The sequence below is a fragment of the Lissotriton vulgaris genome, chromosome 5 (genome assembly GCF_964263255.1).
Source record: "Lissotriton vulgaris chromosome 5, aLisVul1.2, whole genome shotgun sequence".
In the NCBI taxonomy this organism is placed as follows: Eukaryota; Metazoa; Chordata; class Amphibia; order Caudata; family Salamandridae; genus Lissotriton; species Lissotriton vulgaris.
This window is the reverse complement of record NC_141693.1, coordinates 1,137,577,962-1,137,597,646: the sequence shown is the minus strand read 5'-3', so window position 1 is coordinate 1,137,597,646 and position 19,685 is coordinate 1,137,577,962. Positions and strand designations below refer to the sequence as shown.

General features: G+C 47.3%; 1 protein-coding gene across 2 annotated transcripts in view; it reads right to left on the bottom strand.

The window, feature by feature from the left end:
* The window catches only part of TDRD1 (tudor domain containing 1), a 1,954,313-nt gene that overhangs the window by 1,271,383 nt on the left and 663,245 nt on the right, over positions 1-19,685 (bottom strand). For both annotated transcript variants that reach the window (XM_086922877.1, XM_086922878.1), the window contains exon 10: positions 3,649-3,817. In XM_086922877.1, coding sequence (XP_086779003.1) covers positions 3,649-3,817 — 169 coding nt within the window. The remainder of the gene's footprint in view (positions 1-3,648; positions 3,818-19,685) is intronic.

The window sequence follows — 19,685 nt, the reverse complement described above, 5'->3', positions numbered from 1 at the left end:
ACCAGAGCTGGGAGGATTGGACCATAGCGATCCGCCAATAGTTTCCCTAGAACTTTACAGTCCGCGTTTAAAAGCGATATCGGCCTGTAGGAGGCTGGATCTCTGTGCGGTTTCGGGAACGTCACCAGAATTGATTCGCGAAGAGAACCTGGAAGTTCCTAGCGAGTCTTCATACATAGACTCCAATCGAAGCGGCATATGGGTCGCAAACGTGCTATAATACTCAAATGGGAAACTGTCCATCCCCGGCGCCTTCTTTCGCGCAAGCGATCGTATCGCATGCTTTACACCTGCAGGCGTGATCTTTGTGTCCAGCTCCTTCCTATCTGTAGGAGAAATTTCAGGCATGGGCAATGGGCCTAATAATTGGGCCAATTCTAGAGGCATCCCCGGTGCTGGAGCCTGGTATACTTCTGCGTAATTATCGTGAATTATGTTTGGGAGATCCATTTGTGTCTATGAGCTCTGTGATTGGGCGCGCCGTCATGTCTTGTTTAACGAGCCATGCTAACAGGGATCCTGTTCTATTGCCCTCCCGGTGTGCTCTAGCTGCATATGCGCGAAAGTTTTATTTGCGCAGGTCTCACATAGTTTCTGCATGAGAAGTTTATGCTGCCGCTAGCTGGGTTAATGTGGCTGTCCCGTGGTCTGTGGCCTTTGACAGGTTCTCCAATTTAGCCTCTGCTGCTTGCAGCGCCTTTTCCAGTGTTCTCCGTATTCCACTACCTGTTGGATAAAGTGTCCCCTAGCGCTGATCTTAAATGCGTCCCATTAGATTAATCTGGTGGACGCCGGGCCCGCGTTCCCTAGGAAGTATTCCTGAATGTACTCTCCATGGGTTTGGCGCAAGCCTGGTCGGTGAGGCATTCTTGGGGTAATTTCCATGTTGGAACCGGGGGATGGGGTGGTCTCCACCTGAGGGTCACTGTGTGTGTCATGATCTGAAACTATCCTGCCTAAGTAGTCTGTGTGTTGTACCTTGGGTAGGAGAACTGTGGAACACAGAAACCTATCTAGTCTAACTCTCGGGTTGTGGGGAATGGAGTGGAAGGAGTAAAGCTTGGTATCTGGGTTCCGTGCTCTCCCGGCATCCACTAACATCCACGGATCCACCCAACATTGAAAGCGTTTGGATTTTTTATGTGCAGGTGAGTGTAGCAGTGGGGGGTGCGATCTGTCCAGGTGGACGTCTAATGTGCAGTTGTAGTCTCCCCACTAGAAGCCACGGGACCTATGTGTGGTGAGCTAATATGCCTGTAAGTCTTCCCCAGAATTGGTCCTTTTCAACGTTAGGGAGTATACGCTCCCTATGAGTAGTGGGTAGCCCTCCACGAGCCCAGTCACAATGCGCATCGCCCGTCTTTGTCTATTAGTCGTGTGTGTTCCTTGAATGGCACCCCCGGTCTGATCCATGCACCTCTGGCAAATGAAGGAATTTTCCCTCGGATAACCTTTTTTAGATGGAATCTCAAATCCTTTTTGCTCACAAGAGTCACTCCCCGGTCAATACCTCTTTGCACCTCCTCCTAATTCTCAACGCCACTCAACAGCACTTACTGCACTCAAAGCTGTGGCATTTGTGATACTAGGCGGCCAGCAAGAGGGGCCAGATCTACATCAGGTGAAGAGCAGTTTGCTTGAAGAAACAACTAAGTCAGGAGGCACGAGTCTCGAGGTACTTGTGAGATCTGCAGTGCTAACACCAGTCAAGAAACCACAGACCAAAAATTGCAGTTCAAACACCAAACACCAGAATGGCCCTCCGCGCTCCTTCACTGCAGCGTGCCTGGGCTTCCACAATCCATCCAAAAACATCAGGACCAGAAATTCAGCATGCCTGAAGCAGCGGCTCTCTCTGCCAGGGATGTATATCTCCCTGATCTCACATACACACGACAAGCTCATAAACCCCTTCTCCCATCAACCACGACTCACAGAAACCGGTTAGGAACTGAAGAGGTGGTCATACCACCCATTATGCATCCTGGTCGTAACTGCCAAGCAAGAGCTGACCGTACTTTCTCTGTTTTTCTTGTTCAAAGTACCAACCTTATCCACATATGTGGGAGGACTCAGTGCCACAGATGTTCAATTCAATCACTGGGCAGCTAACGATTGTGATCAATGACTGACTATTCGGGGACAGGTAAGACCAGGCCCATCATTTGGAACCGAACCTGTTCGTAGAGGGAGGCTCCCCCTCCCCCAATTTGTCTATGGTTTTATCTACAAGGCTATGAAAATGATATCACCAGTGTGGCACAACACCTAGCAAAACCTTCATTGGTATAAAAAACATACCCAATGCGTGATCAGAATAGCATGGGAGCTCAAACACATTCATAGATTTCAAGGGAGGGAATTATATAGGCCTCTCTAACCTGAGAGATGTTTGATGAGGTAGCCATATGAAGTCCTTTGAGGAGCTAAAAGAGAAATTACACAGTACAAATCTCAATTTTTCAGCTTTTACAACTAAGATATCTATTGACATATATAGTTGCGTCTCTTAGGGTCTTACTGAAGACCATCAGGTAACTTAACCCAATAGAAGATAAACTGATGTTAGACCAGATATATCAAGAATGTGTTTTCTCATAGCCAATGCGATTAATACTTTGGACATTTTATGTGCCAAGTGCCAGGAGGTACTGAGGCCCCTAAACGACAATGAATGGAGAGAGGCCCACCTCCACCTGATTCAATTCAACCATCTCCACAGGTCTACTATACGTCGGAGAGGCTTTGAAAAATAGGCACCAGATCCGACCCCAAATGTCCGCGATACTCAAAGGCGATTAGCACATTCTTTCACATGGTCTGTGAATGCCCAGTCATTCAACAATTCTGGTCCTGTGTTGAATGCTAACTGATAGCTACACTGGGCAGATCTCTCCAACTCACACCCAAGGTAGCCATTCTCGGTCTACTTAAGGAATTTTGGAGGGTGGCGGGGTCCTGAAATAGAGGCTTGTTCCTTGGCTTTTGTGCTTGCTAAAAGAGACACCTCACATGGATGGAGTGTTAGAGAGGCACCGTCTCTCAAGGACTGGAAGAAAAGTATGGATCCCTGTTCTCTCATCAAGGAGGTAAGGAGGTGGCAAGGCGTTGGCCCCCCCGGGAACACGAGATATGGAGGGTACGGTAGGAAAAGTCCCAGACACTATGAGCTCTCTCTTCCGACCACCACTCACTTCCTAACGGGTTCCGAATTTAGGCCACACACACTACAGACGGTGCACTGCCCATGCTTAACCCAGAAGAGCGGATTCCACAACTAGGCACACTACTTGACACTACCCTCGCATAAACCTCCACAGGTAACACTTGTCCTTGAATGCGGCTGCCAACACATTGTAATGTATTTATTTGTGATGGGTGTAGGATATGCTGGGCTTGCAGTACAGCTAATGTTGAAAATCAAAATAAAAAATGCTACTTAAAGAAAAAGGTCCCAGAAATAGCTATGAAGTCATGGCTGGTGTTAAGCACCTTACCTAGCACACAACAGATGTCTTACCAATGATAGTTGAAAATCAAATTAAATACTTTTATTTAAAAAACAAAAAAGCTCAACATGGTATACAACGCTATCCTATTATATAATATTCCCCAGAAATAGTTATGAAGTGATGGCTGGTGTCTTACCAATGCTAGTGATCATAACATCCATTGTCCAGCACTCAGTCCCCCGTTGCAGGTCGATAACTTTGAAAGTACAGTACTGTCCTAGCAGTTGTTGCCCTACTGTAGAATTGCATTCCTGTGTCCAAACTCCTTGCACAGGAACAACGTCTGCCACCGCGCACTGAATAGCCTGTTGAAGTAAAATGACAAAGTGTTCATTGATTTGGTATTTGGCAAGAAAATTAACTACAACTAGAACATAAACATTTAATGCATTGGATTGAAGTCTATATTCGCATGAATGTTTTAATCGTAGCTCTCTATTCCAAGCCACAGGTATAGAATCATTGATGTATTGCTAGAAATTATCAGTTGGAAAAAATCTAAATCAGCTGGCTTATTTTGTAATGCTATAAAGTCTGTGGCTGAAAGCACAAATATACCTTTGCCCATCAATTAATAACAAGTTGCCAGATTAATTGCACAAACCCAAGTCATCATTGCAAAATCTATGATTAATCTCGGATTGCACATACATGACTCGTGCCTTTTGAGTCTATTTGAATTAAATGTGTGTGCTGCCGATACTGCAGACCATCAAATCCATCTAAACACTCTACTGGTCTCAATTTTGTACCAAAAAATCTGTACTTAAGTGGATCAGGTGTGACATTGACCGTAGCTTCCAACCAAAAATCAAGATACCCTTGATTAGGTAAAACAATTTAATCTTGGCGCTGTTTATTCCCTGGAACTTTAAAAGTGATTTTCTTCTACCCATGACTACTTTAATTATACTGGTTTGTGGGCTTTGTAGCTTAGAATCTGCTGCCTTAGCTGCCTGTGACTGCTTAATTTTCCCTCCTAGTTATTCCCCTAATCTGTCTTCAGATCTAGGGGTAAGGAATCCACACCAGCTCAATTTTGTCTTCGCAAGTGAGAAAAATAAAAAGCAATCTAGAAAAGAAACAAAAAGACATTATACCTCAGAGGCAAAGCACAGTGTGCTTTGAAACTGAAGTAAGCTGCTCTTAGGGTTTAAATTGTGTTTGTAAAGTGTATGTAGCACTAATTTTTGGCTTGGAGAGTTAGTTTAAGTGTGGGAAAAGCAGTATTGTTAGTGGCCTTGTTTAGGCCCTACCTGCATAACTTCAGAGTGTGGATGGAGCCTGTCTGTCGCCAAAGATATTCTGAACTGAGGAGCAGCTCCCAGCACACTGCCCAGCAGTCTGAGCTTGAGGTCACACGTCCCTTATATAAGCTGCTGTTGGACTTCACATCTCTGCTCTGATTGGCTGCTCTATCTGGGGTTTTTTTGGGCTTAGGGTTAGCGTTCCGACTGGTAGATATGCGTAAGGTTTTTGATTGTTCCTTGGACTAAGGTTTCTATGGGACCTTGAGTTTAGTGTTTTGTTTTGATAGGCTGCCAGGATTAGGGCTGTAATTAGTTGTAAGGGCTTGGTCTCCTATTGGTGCTAGGGCTAAGGGTTAGTGTTCTGATTGGTTAGGGTTAGGGATCCTATTGGCCGAAGGTGTCACCTGACAAATAGGGCTATTTAAGGCCAGGGTTCGAGGACAAGGGCAGATACCTATTTGGACCTGTTCGGAACAGGTCAGGAGTAGGTCCAGAAATTCCAATAACCTGCACCCACCTCATCCCAACCATAGCCACAAACATATTAAAATACTCACAGCAAATGCATTGCACACAATCACTACAAACAAACCCCAAAGACATTTCAATGTCTCAACACCCACTACAAAACCCCATAAACACTATATCCAATCCGGTTACACACTTCCAGCCGACAAAATCACCAACTGTAGTCTAATTATTAAGAGACCCTTTTATGTCCCCCACCACACATATATTCAACCGGTCATCTTTTCATCCAACAACACCGCCTACTCCTTTTTAAAAAAAAAACACAACTCTTACACTACACTTCACCACACATTACCTCTTCCAAGAAGCAAATCTAACAAAAACACCTCTAACTCTTGTCCCGGTCTTCTCACACGCCACATACACTCTTTCCCGAAACACATCACCCATAAAATATTATTTTAAATACAAAAACCTCTCTGAAAACAAACATCTCCTCTCACTACTCCTCAAAAACAAAACTTGGGGGAGGAGCTACGTCAGCAAACAAGATGGCTGCTTAGGCTCCCGGCTCCGCCGAAACTCCGTAACCCGCCACGATATCCTGTACATTATCCTGACTTTACACCTGGTCTCTGTGTGCATGAACTGTTCCGCACTCCGATGGTGAAATCCGGAAACTTTTATCGGCTTGTTTGACGAAGTTCTATCGTGTTGAAGTTTGCGGCCTACTCCCGCGGTGAAGCCGGGGCCTCGAGTACTTTCACAGCCGGGCTGCAGTGCAACAACATCGGCCAGAAGAACCAGGCTGGGTCCGGTCAACCGAGTAGAGGCTTTGTTTAAGCCCGAATTTGGCGGCGATCGTCTCTATTGCTCAGTATCGATGGAGGAGTGATTCTGCTTACTGCTGGCTGTGAGTGGGGGTCCCCGTCCCGCGGACCCGGTATTGGGGCCACCGGGGTTCGTGGTTCAGGGCCGCCGGGGTTCGTGGTTCGGGGCCTCTAGCCTGCGGCCTTAACCGTGTAGACCGTGGCTGCGAATAAAGACCGGTCACCCTCCGCATCTGCACGTTCGTGATCCTGTTTGTCCCCCCCGAGGATGCCAGATTCACCCGAGGAGGTGATTGTGATTGATGTTGGGCATGAGACCATGGATCGAACAGTGCACGAGCCATCGCTAAGGTCAATACTGGCGGAAATTTGGGTGTTTCGCTCACATGTGGATATCTTGTTGAGCAAATTGGACTCACGCCTATCTGAGATGCTCCTGGTGGAACCGGACCCGGCCTTACTGTTGGAACAGGAATCTGCAGCCATTCAAACAGTAGCCATTTTGACTCCGCGCGAGAACCCCGTGAGGAAACAAGTATTGGAACCATCTGATAGTGCCCTGGGAGACGGTGTTCCAGAGGATGTCATAGTATCGCCGAACCTTCCACCACTATCGGCTTTGGAGATATCAAAGGACGTTCCCCTCCCGGAGACTTTTGTTCGTGACTTTCCTTTCATTTTGTGGTCGTCTTCTCCTTTCTTGGTGACTCTACGACTCTTGTGCAGGATACATTGGGACTGTTCATCTAGGAGGTAGAGTTCTTCAGCGTCTAAAGTTCCTGTGGACCCACTGGCTGCGAGTCGCCATGGATTGATTTTTGATGACTCTTTTCTCCTTTATTACTTCTTTGTGTGCCTTTGGGTCTCGCTGGGGGGGGTTCGTGTTCTTGTTCGGAAGGGCCAAGGTTAAGATCGACTAGGTTGGGAAGGGTTGGAGTGGCTTTCACAAGTTTTTGACCTGCAACTGTTTGCTCTAAGAGGCTGGGCGGTGTCTCACACTACCCTCTACTTTCTAGTGTTGTCATAAGTGTGTCTTTTAGTGATAGGGGGGTGGCTGTTTCTGGCGGGGGGTCTAAAGGGGCTAGGAGCCCAAATGGATATGCCCTCCTCCATTCTTTTTCCTACCTTTAGGGTTTTAGTTATTAGGGGCGACAGGCACACTGCTAGTGGGGTCAGGCTGTAGCCATTTGCAGGGGTGCAGGGTGGGGGGCTGGACAGGGTTTTTTTATTTTACCTTTTTAGGGCTCGACCTCTGCCAATGCGCAAGCATTGCAGATGTCGAACATATTGGGGACTTATCCAGAGCTTAACTAAACCGGCGATTTGATGCTGTGCCCGTGAAAAAGCGCGTGCACAGCATCAAAGCCACCAGCCTCCCCCTACAAGCTAACCCCAGCGTGCGCTCTGGCATTTCTCCTCCCCTAATAAGTCACTGCCCACGGCCGGCCGGCACATCAAAGGCTGCTGCTCCCCTTGCGTCTCTCGTCACACTTACTCTCGCATATTCTTCCCTTCTAGTCTCTCCCCGCCCCCCTCGCCACCAACAACATGACATGACATGACATAACATACATAACATGGTTTAAGTGCAGGACAGAGAATTCTGCATTATGCTTCCCTAATGTGTGCTGTGCTTTAGGGCAGGAAGCAGGCCCTCAGGAGTGAGGAGATGGTGGCTGTATCCTCATTGTCATTATTATTAATTTTACTTTGTTTGCGCCTCACTCCCTCTTAAATAGCTCCATGGCTCCTTAGAGACTGCCAATATTACAACAATTGGTTCCTTCGGGTGTAACACATTTCTTTTAGTCACTCATAATTATATGTAGTGTACAATCAGAATCCAACACCAATTATGTATTTATGCACTACTTTATGAATTATAGTCATTCATAAATACTCTTTTTTTTAATTATCAAAAAGGCTGTACAATAAGTGAAAAAAGTGCAATTATGTGACATTTAGTGCTCAGTGCTGGCGGCGCAAAAGTGAACAGTAATTATGCAATACTTATATACAAGGAAATATACAATAGTTTAACTTTTGGTCTGTGCAATTTCGCATATACCACTGTATACGACATAAATCAGTTTTCAGCACAGGGTAGTGGGACAACAGATCCAACTATTCGTCGACGTTTCGACCCTTTAAAATGCGCACATGTGGCGTCAAACACGGGTCTTCTTCAGGACTGGGAGGGAACGATACAGCCTTCAGGTCGACTGATTAGGTGGTGTAGCTTGAATGGATTGAACTGCATGTGTCTGTCTATAGTGCGTGGAATACTCCCACGATGGTTATTCTTATTTTGGCGCTGTACTCACTTTAGTCCTAACTGGGTATTGGGATTACTCGTGTACCCAGTCGTGTGATCCTAACAGCATTAAATGAAACAGCGTCCTTGAAACGGACGCTGTTTCATTTAATGCTGTTTGGATCACGCTAAGAAGGAAGTAAATCTCCTTTGGCAATGTTAATCGAGTAGGAGTGTCAAGCCATATGGTGAAACACGACCCACCACACAGCTCCACCGATGCACTCACCACACAGCTCCACCGATGCACCCCCCACACAGCTCCACCGAGGCACCCACCACACAGCCCTACCGATGCACCCACCACACAGCTCCACTGATGCACCCACCACACAGCTCCACCGATGCACCCACCACACAGCTCCACCGATGCACCCACCACCCAGCTCCACCAATGCACCCACCACCCAGCTCCACCGATGCACCCACCACCCAGCTCCACCGATGCACCCACCACCCAGCTCCACCGATGCACCCACCACCCAGCTCCACCGATGCACCCACCACCCAGCTCCACCGATGCACCCACCACCCAGCTCCACCGATGCACCCACCACCCAGCTCCACCGATGCACCCACCACCCACCTCCACCGATGCACCCACCACCCACCTCCACCGATGCACCCACCACACAGCTCCGATGCAGCGACCACACAGCTCCACCGACACAGCTCCACCGATGCTCCACCAATGCACCCACCACACAGCTCCACCAACGCACCCACCACACAGCTCCACCTACACAGCTCCACCGATGCACCCACCACACAGCTACACCGAGGCACCCACCACACAGCTCCACCGATGCAGCAACCACACAGCTCCACTGACACAGCTCCACCGATGCACCCACCACACAGCTCCACCGACACAGCTCCACCGATGCACCCACCACACAGCCCTACTGATGCACCCACCACACAGCTCCACAGATGCACCCACCACACAGCTCCACCGATGCACCCACCACCCAGCTCCACCAACACAGCTCCACCGATGTACCCACCCCACAGCTCCACCGATGCACCCACCACACAGCTCCACTGATGCACCCACCACACAGCTCCACCGACACAGCTCCACCGATGCACCCACCACCCAGCTCCACCGATGCACCCACCACCCAGCTCCACCGATGCACTCCAACACAGCTCCACCGATGCACCGACCACACAGCTCCACCTACACAGCTCCACCGATGCACCCACCACACAGCTCCACCGATGCACCCACCACACAGCTCCACCGATGCACCCACCACACAGCTCCACCGATGCACCCACCACACAGCTCCACCGATGCACCCACCACACAGCTTCACCGATGCACCCACCACACAGCTTCACCGAGGCACCCACCACACAGCTCCACCGATGCAGCAACCACACAGCTCCACCGACACAGCTCCACCGATGCACCCACCACCCAGCTCCACCGATGCACTCACCACACAGCTTCACCGATGCACCCACCACACAGCTCCACAGATGCACCCACCACACAGCTCCACAGATGCACCCACCACACAGATCCACAGATGCACCCACCACACAGCTCCACAGATGCACCCACCACACAGCTCCACAGATGCACCCACCACACAGCTCCACAGATGCACCCACAACACAGCTCCACAGATGCACCCACCACACAGCTCCACCGATGCACCCACCACACAGCTCCACCGATGCACCCAGCTCCACCGACACAGCTCCACCGATGCACCCACCACACAGCTCCACCAATGCACCCACCACACAGCTCCACACAGGCAATGGCGACATCGTCTAAATATTGGAGTGTTTCTTGTTGTGTTGCTATCAGTCTTGATTGATACAAGTCCCCATAATTCTGAACAAAGCATTTTAAAATAGTTGCAAGATCTGTGTGTAAATGATTATCGCCTCCTCTGATCTGTGTTACCGTATGGGGTACGCGGCCAGCACACATTTTGGACGCTAGTACTCGCCCGGGACGCCCACCTCTGGATGGCTATCTTTAATTTAAATATCAAACTCCTCTGTGAAGAAATTATAATGGTCAGACGAGGGAACTGGGTGGGACCTACAGAAAAAATGGGTATAGGAGACTGTATAGTTAATAAGTTTTGACACCTGGGTGTGGTAAGATCCTCCCTTAAAAAGATTCAGTCCAGCCAACAACACATGACTAACCGAGAAGAACGAGTTGTTGAAGTCCCGCTAGGTTATTTTCTACAAACCTTCACCCCTATTTACTAACAACCACTATCAGCCATGATTTAACTCTGTACATACACTTAGTAATGGCCCAATAGTAGCTTGCATGAATCGCTTTTCCCCACTCTCTAGTCTGGAATGACAGAATAAATACAGTGAAGTAGAAACTAAATACAGTGAAGTAGAAACAAAAAACAGGGGTAGAAGAGCGAATTGAAAGATGAACAACTACTCTGGACAAATTAAAAGACTAACCAGTATAATTAGTCAAATAAAACTCAGATCTTGGAACATTGCATAGATTTAGTACAAGCTAACGGATAAGGAGTGGGTAGATAGTACTAAATCTTTAACTATATTGTGCCTCCAGGAGACAAGGCATACCCAAACACCATATAATGATGGCTTCTTAAGGATCTCTACCCCATCTATACCTTCACTGTCTGGATGAGCTAAGGAGGGCCTGGCAATCTTTAGCTCTACCACAGCAATGATAGAACTAAAAAGGTGTATAATGGCTCCCCTTACTTTCAATTGGCCCTCCTACTAGTGGGTAATTATCAAGGTTTTATTTTGGTAAACTCTTATAACAATATCTTTAACGCTACCAGCTATGAAGTTGTGGAGGAGCTAGGGAAAGTATTGGCTAACTTTGTAAAGGGGGTGGTTCATGAACACAATTACATCTGGGTTGGACATTTCAACATTTGTAAGTGCAGATATTCAGGAACAAGTGTTTGTGTCTTCACTGACATTACAGGGAATAATCAACATAATTTCTCTCATAACAGCTATGTGAAGTGAAGGTACAAGGTAAGTGAAGGTAAAACTTTATTTGCATAGTTACTTAAAACCATTGCAATACATACAAAAAATAAAACCATGTTTAAAATGCTAGAGATCCCTCCGTGTCGCAGCATGATTGTCTAACACACTTCTGTGTCATAGTTATAACGTCCCAACTGGTTGTGCCTTTGTGACCTATAAGAAAGATGCAATCCGTTGTCATAGTTAGTCAACCTTGTAATAAGCTTACCACCGTGAACAGATAGCCTGCACCTTAAGAATCAATTTGGCATTTTTGCCCGAGCTGCTTCAAGGAATTTGACTAGCCTTGTGTTCAATTGTGGCGATGAGGGATCAAAGCATGCCAGAACTGCTTGTCTCCTTGTCCTGATCCCTCTTTGATTAAAGGGAGTTTTAGGGTGCCTCCTTTGATGTGTGTAATGTCGCCCTGGTCCTTTTGGCAGAGGCTGCATAGATTAAACGTCTGCACCCTTTTCCAGGGAGGGAGCTGCTGCGTGGTTGGTAACACTCCTAGCCGGATTTTTAGGAATTTTATTTTTAATATTTTTGGACATCCCAAATTGAAGTAGTGTTGAGGGGCTAGGGACTTATATGTGGACAAAGTCATCCAGGCGGGCGCTCTGGGAGAGAAGGTCGCCTTATCCTCAAGCAAAGAGTGTATCTTCAGCGTCTTCCACTCTGTTTTTTTTGAACGCTGAATGGATGCAGTGCGTGTCCCATAAAGGGGAAAGGCCTGTGATTGTCAAAGCCTCCTAGAGATATTGACCTGCGGGTGAGTTCTGTCTCTGTTGGATTTCTTGCCAGAGGAGACGGTTTAGTGTGTTAGGGTTTGATGACCTAATCTTGTGCCAGCAATTGATGAAAGCTCCATAGCTGATCCAGGTTTGCTTTATGAGACCAAACTCCAATCGAATTTGTGTCGGTGAGATGAGGCTGAACAATGTATGTTCAGTGTATATCTTTTGACAAGTGTTTTATCCAGGAGGTTACTAGCTCTCCCACACAGTGCCTCAGTACCGTAAGTAATAGGAGGTAGTATTTTAGCCAAGGCTACCATCAAGAGTGGGCTCAGAGTGGGGCTAAGCAGTTTAGCTGATAAACCTTTCAAAGAAAGTGCAAGGATCATCCCTTTCCTTTTGATCTCCTCTTGCTGGCGACTGAATATACCTTGTTTGTCTATGTAAATTCCAAGGTACTTGAAAGGACTCTACTGTTTCGATGTATTTGTTACCCCGGTACCAGTGATGGATCTTTTTTCGTTTCTTGTTAATTGTCATGGTCCTTGTTTTGCTTAAGTTTATTGAGAGACTGTTTTCTTCTACATAGACCTCTAGGCAATTCAGGAGATGTCGCAAGCCCACGGCTGAGTAGGACAACGCCGTCCGCGTAAAGTAAGTTAGACATTGGGGAGCCCCCTAATCTGGGTGCATGCAAATTGCAGTTATTGAGTGCGAAGGTTAAGTCTGCCATGAATAGGTTGAATAACATGGGGGCCAGGTCGCAGCCCTGTTTGAGACCTTTCGATGTTTTAACTTTTCTTGAGAGATGCGTTCCTGAGCCCAGTTTGACTTGAACTCAGGTGCCGGAATGTCAGAGCATGATCATTGTTAAAAGGTTGTTTGGGATGCCCCATCCAGCTAGCTTAGACCATAGTTTGGGCCTCTGCACATTGTCAAAGGCGGCGGTGTAGTCAATGAAGCAGACATGGAGCCGAGTTTTCCTGAGTTTTATATACAACACAAGAACACAGGGGGTGTAACAGCCAAATCATTTAGCTGGGCTGCCAATCCGAATTACCAAGGTCTCGGAGTGCCTAAGTCACATAAGGACATCCTATTGAAACATGGGTGAACACTATGTTATAGGAAACACAGACACTTTATAGGTCATTTAGAAGTTGGTTTGCAAAATCCATACCATTAAGCAATGGGTTACCATCAAATTGACTTGATGATCAGTCCTATCATCTGGCCATATCCAGGTGTGAGTTAGGCTAGTCCCCTGATCATTGGGACATAAAAAGCCACACCATTCGTTGCTGGTTTAGGATTTGGTCCACCAACACAAATGAGCCGCCATCTGATTGCTGATCATTGATGGTTTAGTGAATTCTAGTGCAATACAAACAATATAGTGAATTTAAAATAGGATGGTGTGTCCTCCATATATAAATGTTATTCTACAGCCGAACAACACCTCCTAATTCGGATTGGCAGCCCAGCTAAATTATTTGGCTGTTAGACCCCCTGTGTTCTTGTGTTGTATATGTAGAAGTAGCTGGGGATATTAACCAGGCATGGGTCTCTAAACTTTGAATCCCTTTGACTCTCTATCAACGGTTGGTTTTTCCTTAGTTTTGCCATGTCCATTAACAGTGACATTGCCATGATATTGGTTATTGTGACGCAGCTTTTTCTGAATCCTGTCTGGCTTAGCGAGATTACTTTGCTATTTTCTGTCCAGCTTGACAGCTCCTCCAGCAATGTGCCCGCAAAGTATTTGGCTTCATTATCAATCAGGGCTATTAACCGATAATTGGCTGGTAAATTCTTGCTGCCGGATTTCTGTATTGGGACGATAGTCAAGCCTTTCCATGAATCTGGAATTATGCCCAGATGTCGTACTTCCTGGAATATTGAGTGGAGTATTATTGCCCAGTCCTCCGGCTTCTCCTTAAACACTGCTGGTGGGATTCCGTTCGGCCCTGGCGCTCCCTCCTTTTTTCCTTTCTTGATCTGTTTTTTGATTAAGAGCTGTTCAGTAGCGGGTGAAACTTTGTCGCTATGTAGCTTTCCTCCGGCATGTTGAGATGTGCCAATTGCCTTTAAGCATAGACCTGCTTCAGGGTTTGCAGAAGGGGAGCTACCGCTTTCCCTGCTCCAAGTGATGAAATCAACTGCATCCCTGGCTGTTTTGTTCTTCCGAGACATTAAATCAGTGACTCTTTGGCTATTAAAGTGGGATTTTAGATAGCTTGCCCATCTTTACTCTAGTGTGAAGGAGGTGAGGCCCCCATGGTTCGGGTGTATTATCTTATTTACTGTTTTCCAGAATCGGTCACTGGTATTATGCTTGATGTTGTGCAAGAGTTAGCCCAGAGGTCCTGTTCATTGTTGTTAATAGTCCTTTTCAACCTCTTCAGTTTGATTCTCTGTTCCCGCACAATGAAGATAAGCGATAAATTTCCTGGGTCGGGCGTGAAGATCTTAGCAAGCCATTTAATAATTTTTTAAGTACTTTTAGTTGTAATCTTTGACTCGTGGATAGTTTATTCTGTTGTGACGGTCAGAGGCAGGACCTTGATTTTATAACTGATGCCTTTAGAGTGCTGAGGTTGGTTGTAAAACGTTCCCAGGAGTGTATCTGATTCTTGCCAGGTGATTGGACAGATATGAGATTGATTGCTGTATCTGTCAAGGTTTTTATGGATTCTGTCGAGAACTTAATCCTCTTATAGTTTGTTGTGTAGCTTGTGCCCAATTGTAAAGCAAGGAGGATGCAATGCGTAGCCATGCCCGCTAGAGTAGCCTACTGTGGGCGGTGATCACTATCCCCTATATAGCCCATTTTGAAGCCTGTTACGTATTGCAACAGTGAAAGGCTGACAAAAGTATAGTCTATAAGTGAGCTTGTTAGCTCAGTGTGGTAGCTTGCCTCCAGGTGAGTGTCATTAACTGTTCTTCTGTTAAGGGCCCTCAGGTTTAGGTGTTCCAGATCTTCCAAGAAGTGACGGTTTAGTTTGCTCGGCCTCCCATGCATAAAGGAACCTAGCTGAGTTAAATTGTAATGTGTTGATTGGAGACAGACTTTCTTTGACTAAGATGTTCCCATTAGAAATCGGTTCAAGTCCCCTAATTGAAAAAAGTTTGAGGCTTCCGAGCAGTCTGCATACGAGGTTACTAGTTCAATTATTTTTACTGTGTCGGTTGTTATTCGTTTCGGATGGATGTAAACATTGAACAGGATTACTTCGGTCTTTGCCTCTGCCCATGGGAGAATGAGTTTTACTGCTAGTGCTACATCCGTTTCCGGCCCAGTTGCTTTCGCTGTTGATAAGGATGTAATTGAAATGTAGGTCGCCAGCCCTCCTGAAGCGTGGCCCATTTTGCTGCCCTTGGTGGCAGGGTGAGCAAAACAGCGAAATCTGTAGATGTGCCGTGCTTCCGTGAGCCAGGATTCCTGTAGCATGATGATGTCAAAGTTATTAAGATATTGAAGGAAGTCTGGATCCTGGGTTTTTATTGCCAAACCATTTACGTTCCACGAACAAAGGCGTAACATAGCTTCTTTTGGCGAGACATTATCCTGGTCTGCATGGTTATTGTGTCATTGGGTCTCTGTTGCGAGGGTTATTGTTCTAATACATTGGTCGGCAAACCCGGGGTTTCGGCTACTTGAAAATTCCGCCCCTAGAGGCGCAAATTGATTAGTTTGGTTAAAAGCCCTCTAGGCTCTGAACTACTAAGAGCCCCTTTTAGTACCGAGATGGTGGGCCGAGAGCATTTTTGTGATTCTTGTCTTGGACTCATGGTTAGTAGTGGTGCCGGATAAGTTGGCAAATGATAGGGGCTAATTTGAATGCCCCAGTCTTTAAAGATGGTATAGTGGTTTAGTACTCTTTGCACTGTAGCCGCTGATTTCCATAGCGCCCTTTTTGATTCCAGATTGGCTGGATTGTCTACGGGGAGGAGCTCAATTGCCAGCAGATCAGAAGTATTCAGATAATTCAAGGTGGGAATAGCCCGAAGTAGTTTTAAAATGTTCCCACGATTCAGCAGATGATGGCGACCTTTTGTGGTATACTCTAGTTTGAGCAATATATAGCTCTGATGGAGCATCTGATCATTGATGTATAAACTATGCTTTTCCGAGTCCATGGTTGGTTGGCAGCGATTTTTAGCCGTGATGGCTGGTAGGGCACTTTCTGATCGTTGGGGCCTTTCCTGTGAATGTTGTCGAGGTTGGAGTACCCGGAGTTATCTGAGCTTGCCCAAGGAGAGCAGGCAGTAATAGTCGGTTGGGAGCTATCCTCACTGAGTCTGATAGTGCCTGAGGTGAGGGTGCTGAATCAACTGGTTGGGGGTTGTCCTTGCTTGGTTCCCTTCTGAAACGGATGCCACTCTCTGGAATGTGCCAGTCTTCTTCTCTCCCATTACTTCATTGCCCACTAGGTAATTGTTTTATGCCCAGTTGCGTGCCAGGTGCTCATGTGGGGAGACTCATCATCTTGTGGCATTAGTTCAATTTGCCTAAGCAGACCCGCTTGGCTATGCATCGCAAAGCTGGTGTTAAGAGGCGGAGGGCCACAACCAGTTGTATTGGGTGTTTGTTCTTTTGCTGAGCCTAGGTCTGCGTCTTCTTGCTTAAGAGGGTCTTCCTTTATTCCTATTGGCTTGCTGACTGGGTTAAGGGGTGCTGCTGTGTGAGGATAAATACCTGTGAGGGTAGTTTTTTTTTGCCTGCCATCCCCTTTGCAAGCTGTAATTGAGTTTGGGCTCTGTTTGGTGAAGATTGGGTAAGTCTGTGCTTGCTTGAGTGCAGTAATTTCTGATTGTGTCCTTTTCTTTTAGCTGACGGCGTTGTTTTGTGTTCAATGTAGTCACGTCCGTAGTTGCCGTTGCTACATTTGGAGAGTCGCCGCTGCTGTTCAGAATGCTTACCCTTTGCAGTGAGCCAGTAGCAATTCGTTTGCAGGGTTTCTCGGTTTTTATTTCTGCTGTCGGGTATGCATTTCTGTCGTTAGTGGGGCAATTGACCCTAGCAGTGCCGGCTGGTTTTTCCTTCAGCTCATTGAGCATGGTAGAGAGCATTGCCGGAAGGGTTGATAACTTGTCCACAAATTGACTGCACCCGCATTGAAGGTATGATGCTGTTTGTGCCCTTCTTATTAGTGAGTTGAGATTCCCCAGCTTTTCGTCAATCCCTGATGTAAACACTGCCAGTGTGTTTAATAATATGAGCTGTGTGCCCATCTTATCAGATTGATAATGTAGTGCCTCCACTGACAGTTGCATAGTTTTTAGGAGGGAGGCCCAAGCCCATCCATTTTGCGAATTAGGGTCGCCCCGCTCCTTGAAGCCCTCTTCCTCCCCGGCGACTGCGAGTCTGCTATTCGAACCTGCGGGTGGTTCAGCTTCGGCGAGAGAGGGTCCTGGTGTTGGACTGGGGAGTATGCTGCCAGCATATCCTCCCCTTCCTGAGTTCCTAAGTATGACAAAGCGGTAATATCTTCCTCCTGCTTAAAGATTTTGAGTTAATTGGCGGGGGTTTGGGCTTCTGGGAGATTTGGGTGGTGGATCTGATGTCGTCGCTGAGTGTAACGTTCCTTTCATCATTGTGATCATTAGAGTCCTCGTGGCCAAAGGCCACCCCTTCGATGGCCACAGAGGAGTCCTGTTTAGTCAGCTTGTTTTCTAGACTGAAGGCTGCTGAGCCCGGCTGCTTTCTCTGGTTAGCCTGTAGGTTTATTTCCTTTAGCAGTGGCTGACCTTCTCCAATTGAGGGCTTCGGGCCTGAATGGATTCAGGAGTTTCTGCTGTTGTCGATAAAGTTGTTGCCAGTGTGACGCTGGTTGCTGATAGTGAGTGCTGTACTACTAGTTGTAATGGTGGATGAGGCTCCTTGGATCATAGTGCCTTTGTTGATGCCTCAGGATCACTTTGGGTTGAACCAGTAGGTTTTGCGTCTCCTGCAGATTGTGTGAACTGCGCAGTGCGATGCGCTGAAGGACTGGCTGAAAAATTGGTTGTAGTGGTGCCAAATTTATATTGATTTGAAAAGTTGTCAGTGATGATTTTGGTTGGTAGCCCTTCATTTGTTGAAACCATCCTTATAGGTGGAGTTTTATTAGCGTACAGAACAGTTGATAAATGAAATGCGGGGGTCTCCATCATGTCTGGCACCGCGTGATTATGAGCTTGGTTGTGCACTTGTGCAGTAATTTGCTGCTTCTGCTGGATTTGTAAAGTTGACTGGCTTAGCTGCCCTTCCGGTGGTAATGGATCTGGTGCTTGGTCTGGTAATAAGGGCGTCTAAAGGCCTTTCCCCATGTTGATGCTGGAGTACAGGGCGGTGCCTACATCCTTTATGAAATTAAATTTTGTAAATATTTTTGGTTGGACCAGTGGTACTTTAGGCTTCGCTCTATGTGTCTCTCCTGCACTTGGGTCGCTTACTATCGAGATTAAAGCTGATTTGTCGCTACTTCGATCAGAGGAGTCCAAAGCGGGCCTGCTTTGCCCTTTTTTCTCCAAGCTGCGGGCGACTGCTCACCAGAGCCCGACTTGACCTCATGGTGAGCAATCAGGCAGACTGCCTTGTCAGATGAGGTAAGGGATGTAAGGTTGTACAGGGTGAGCAATGCTTATTGTTCTTATTGTTCTTTTAGGTCGTGGCACAGGCCAGCTACACAGGCCAGCTACTATCTGGGATCCAATACTGCCCCAAATGTCCAATGCTCTTAAACTGCCCCCCACTTGCTACCACTGCCGATTTGGAAGAGGCAGTGTCCGCACAGAGATAGGTTTTCATGGGGCAATAGATCTGTGCTTTTCTGTAGGGCAGACGAGTGGAGCACGCTCGGCAGAATGGAAGCTTCTCCCGACCTAGTCAGGCCACTTCAGAAGGATCTGTCACAGGCACACACTTACCGGCCGCCAACTAATGACGGCCGTGCTCGCCTAGCCTACCTTGCTCACTGGATCCCAGTCCTGGCCGGTGCCGGTTGGACGGTTAGAAGGCTGAAAGGCTCCACTGCCCCCCTCACCCCGGGTGAAAAGCGGCACAAGTCACGGTAACCCCGCCGGCTGTTCAGCCCTCAGAAGCCGGTGTGTCACGGGGGGACGGGGCAGGAGCTGCAGGACACCGGCAAGAAGCGGGCTGCCGTGGGCTGGCTGTGAGCTGTGGGGGAGGGGGGGGCGGGCAGTACAGGCTCACCCCGCACCTATCGGTCCCGCCGCGCTCGCTCATCCAGCTCGCCTCGTCCCGACTCGCTGCCTCGCTACCTGGACTGGAGCGGCTGAGCAACTGTGAGCAAGACGAAAGACAGCTATGGGTAAAGGCTAAATGAGCTCCTGTGTAACTATAATCTTGAAATTTTAGTATCCTACGGGGAAGAAGGTGATACATCAAAACCAACCTTTCAAGGAAAAGGCAATCTATCGCGCATTGACCACATTGTAATGTCAACAAATGGCCTCAAAAACGGTGGTCAACTCTATATTGAATTCATAAGGCATAGTGACCATGCTTCCTTGGCTCTGCCCATGAGCGTCACAATAAATAGAACTGAGGATACATTACT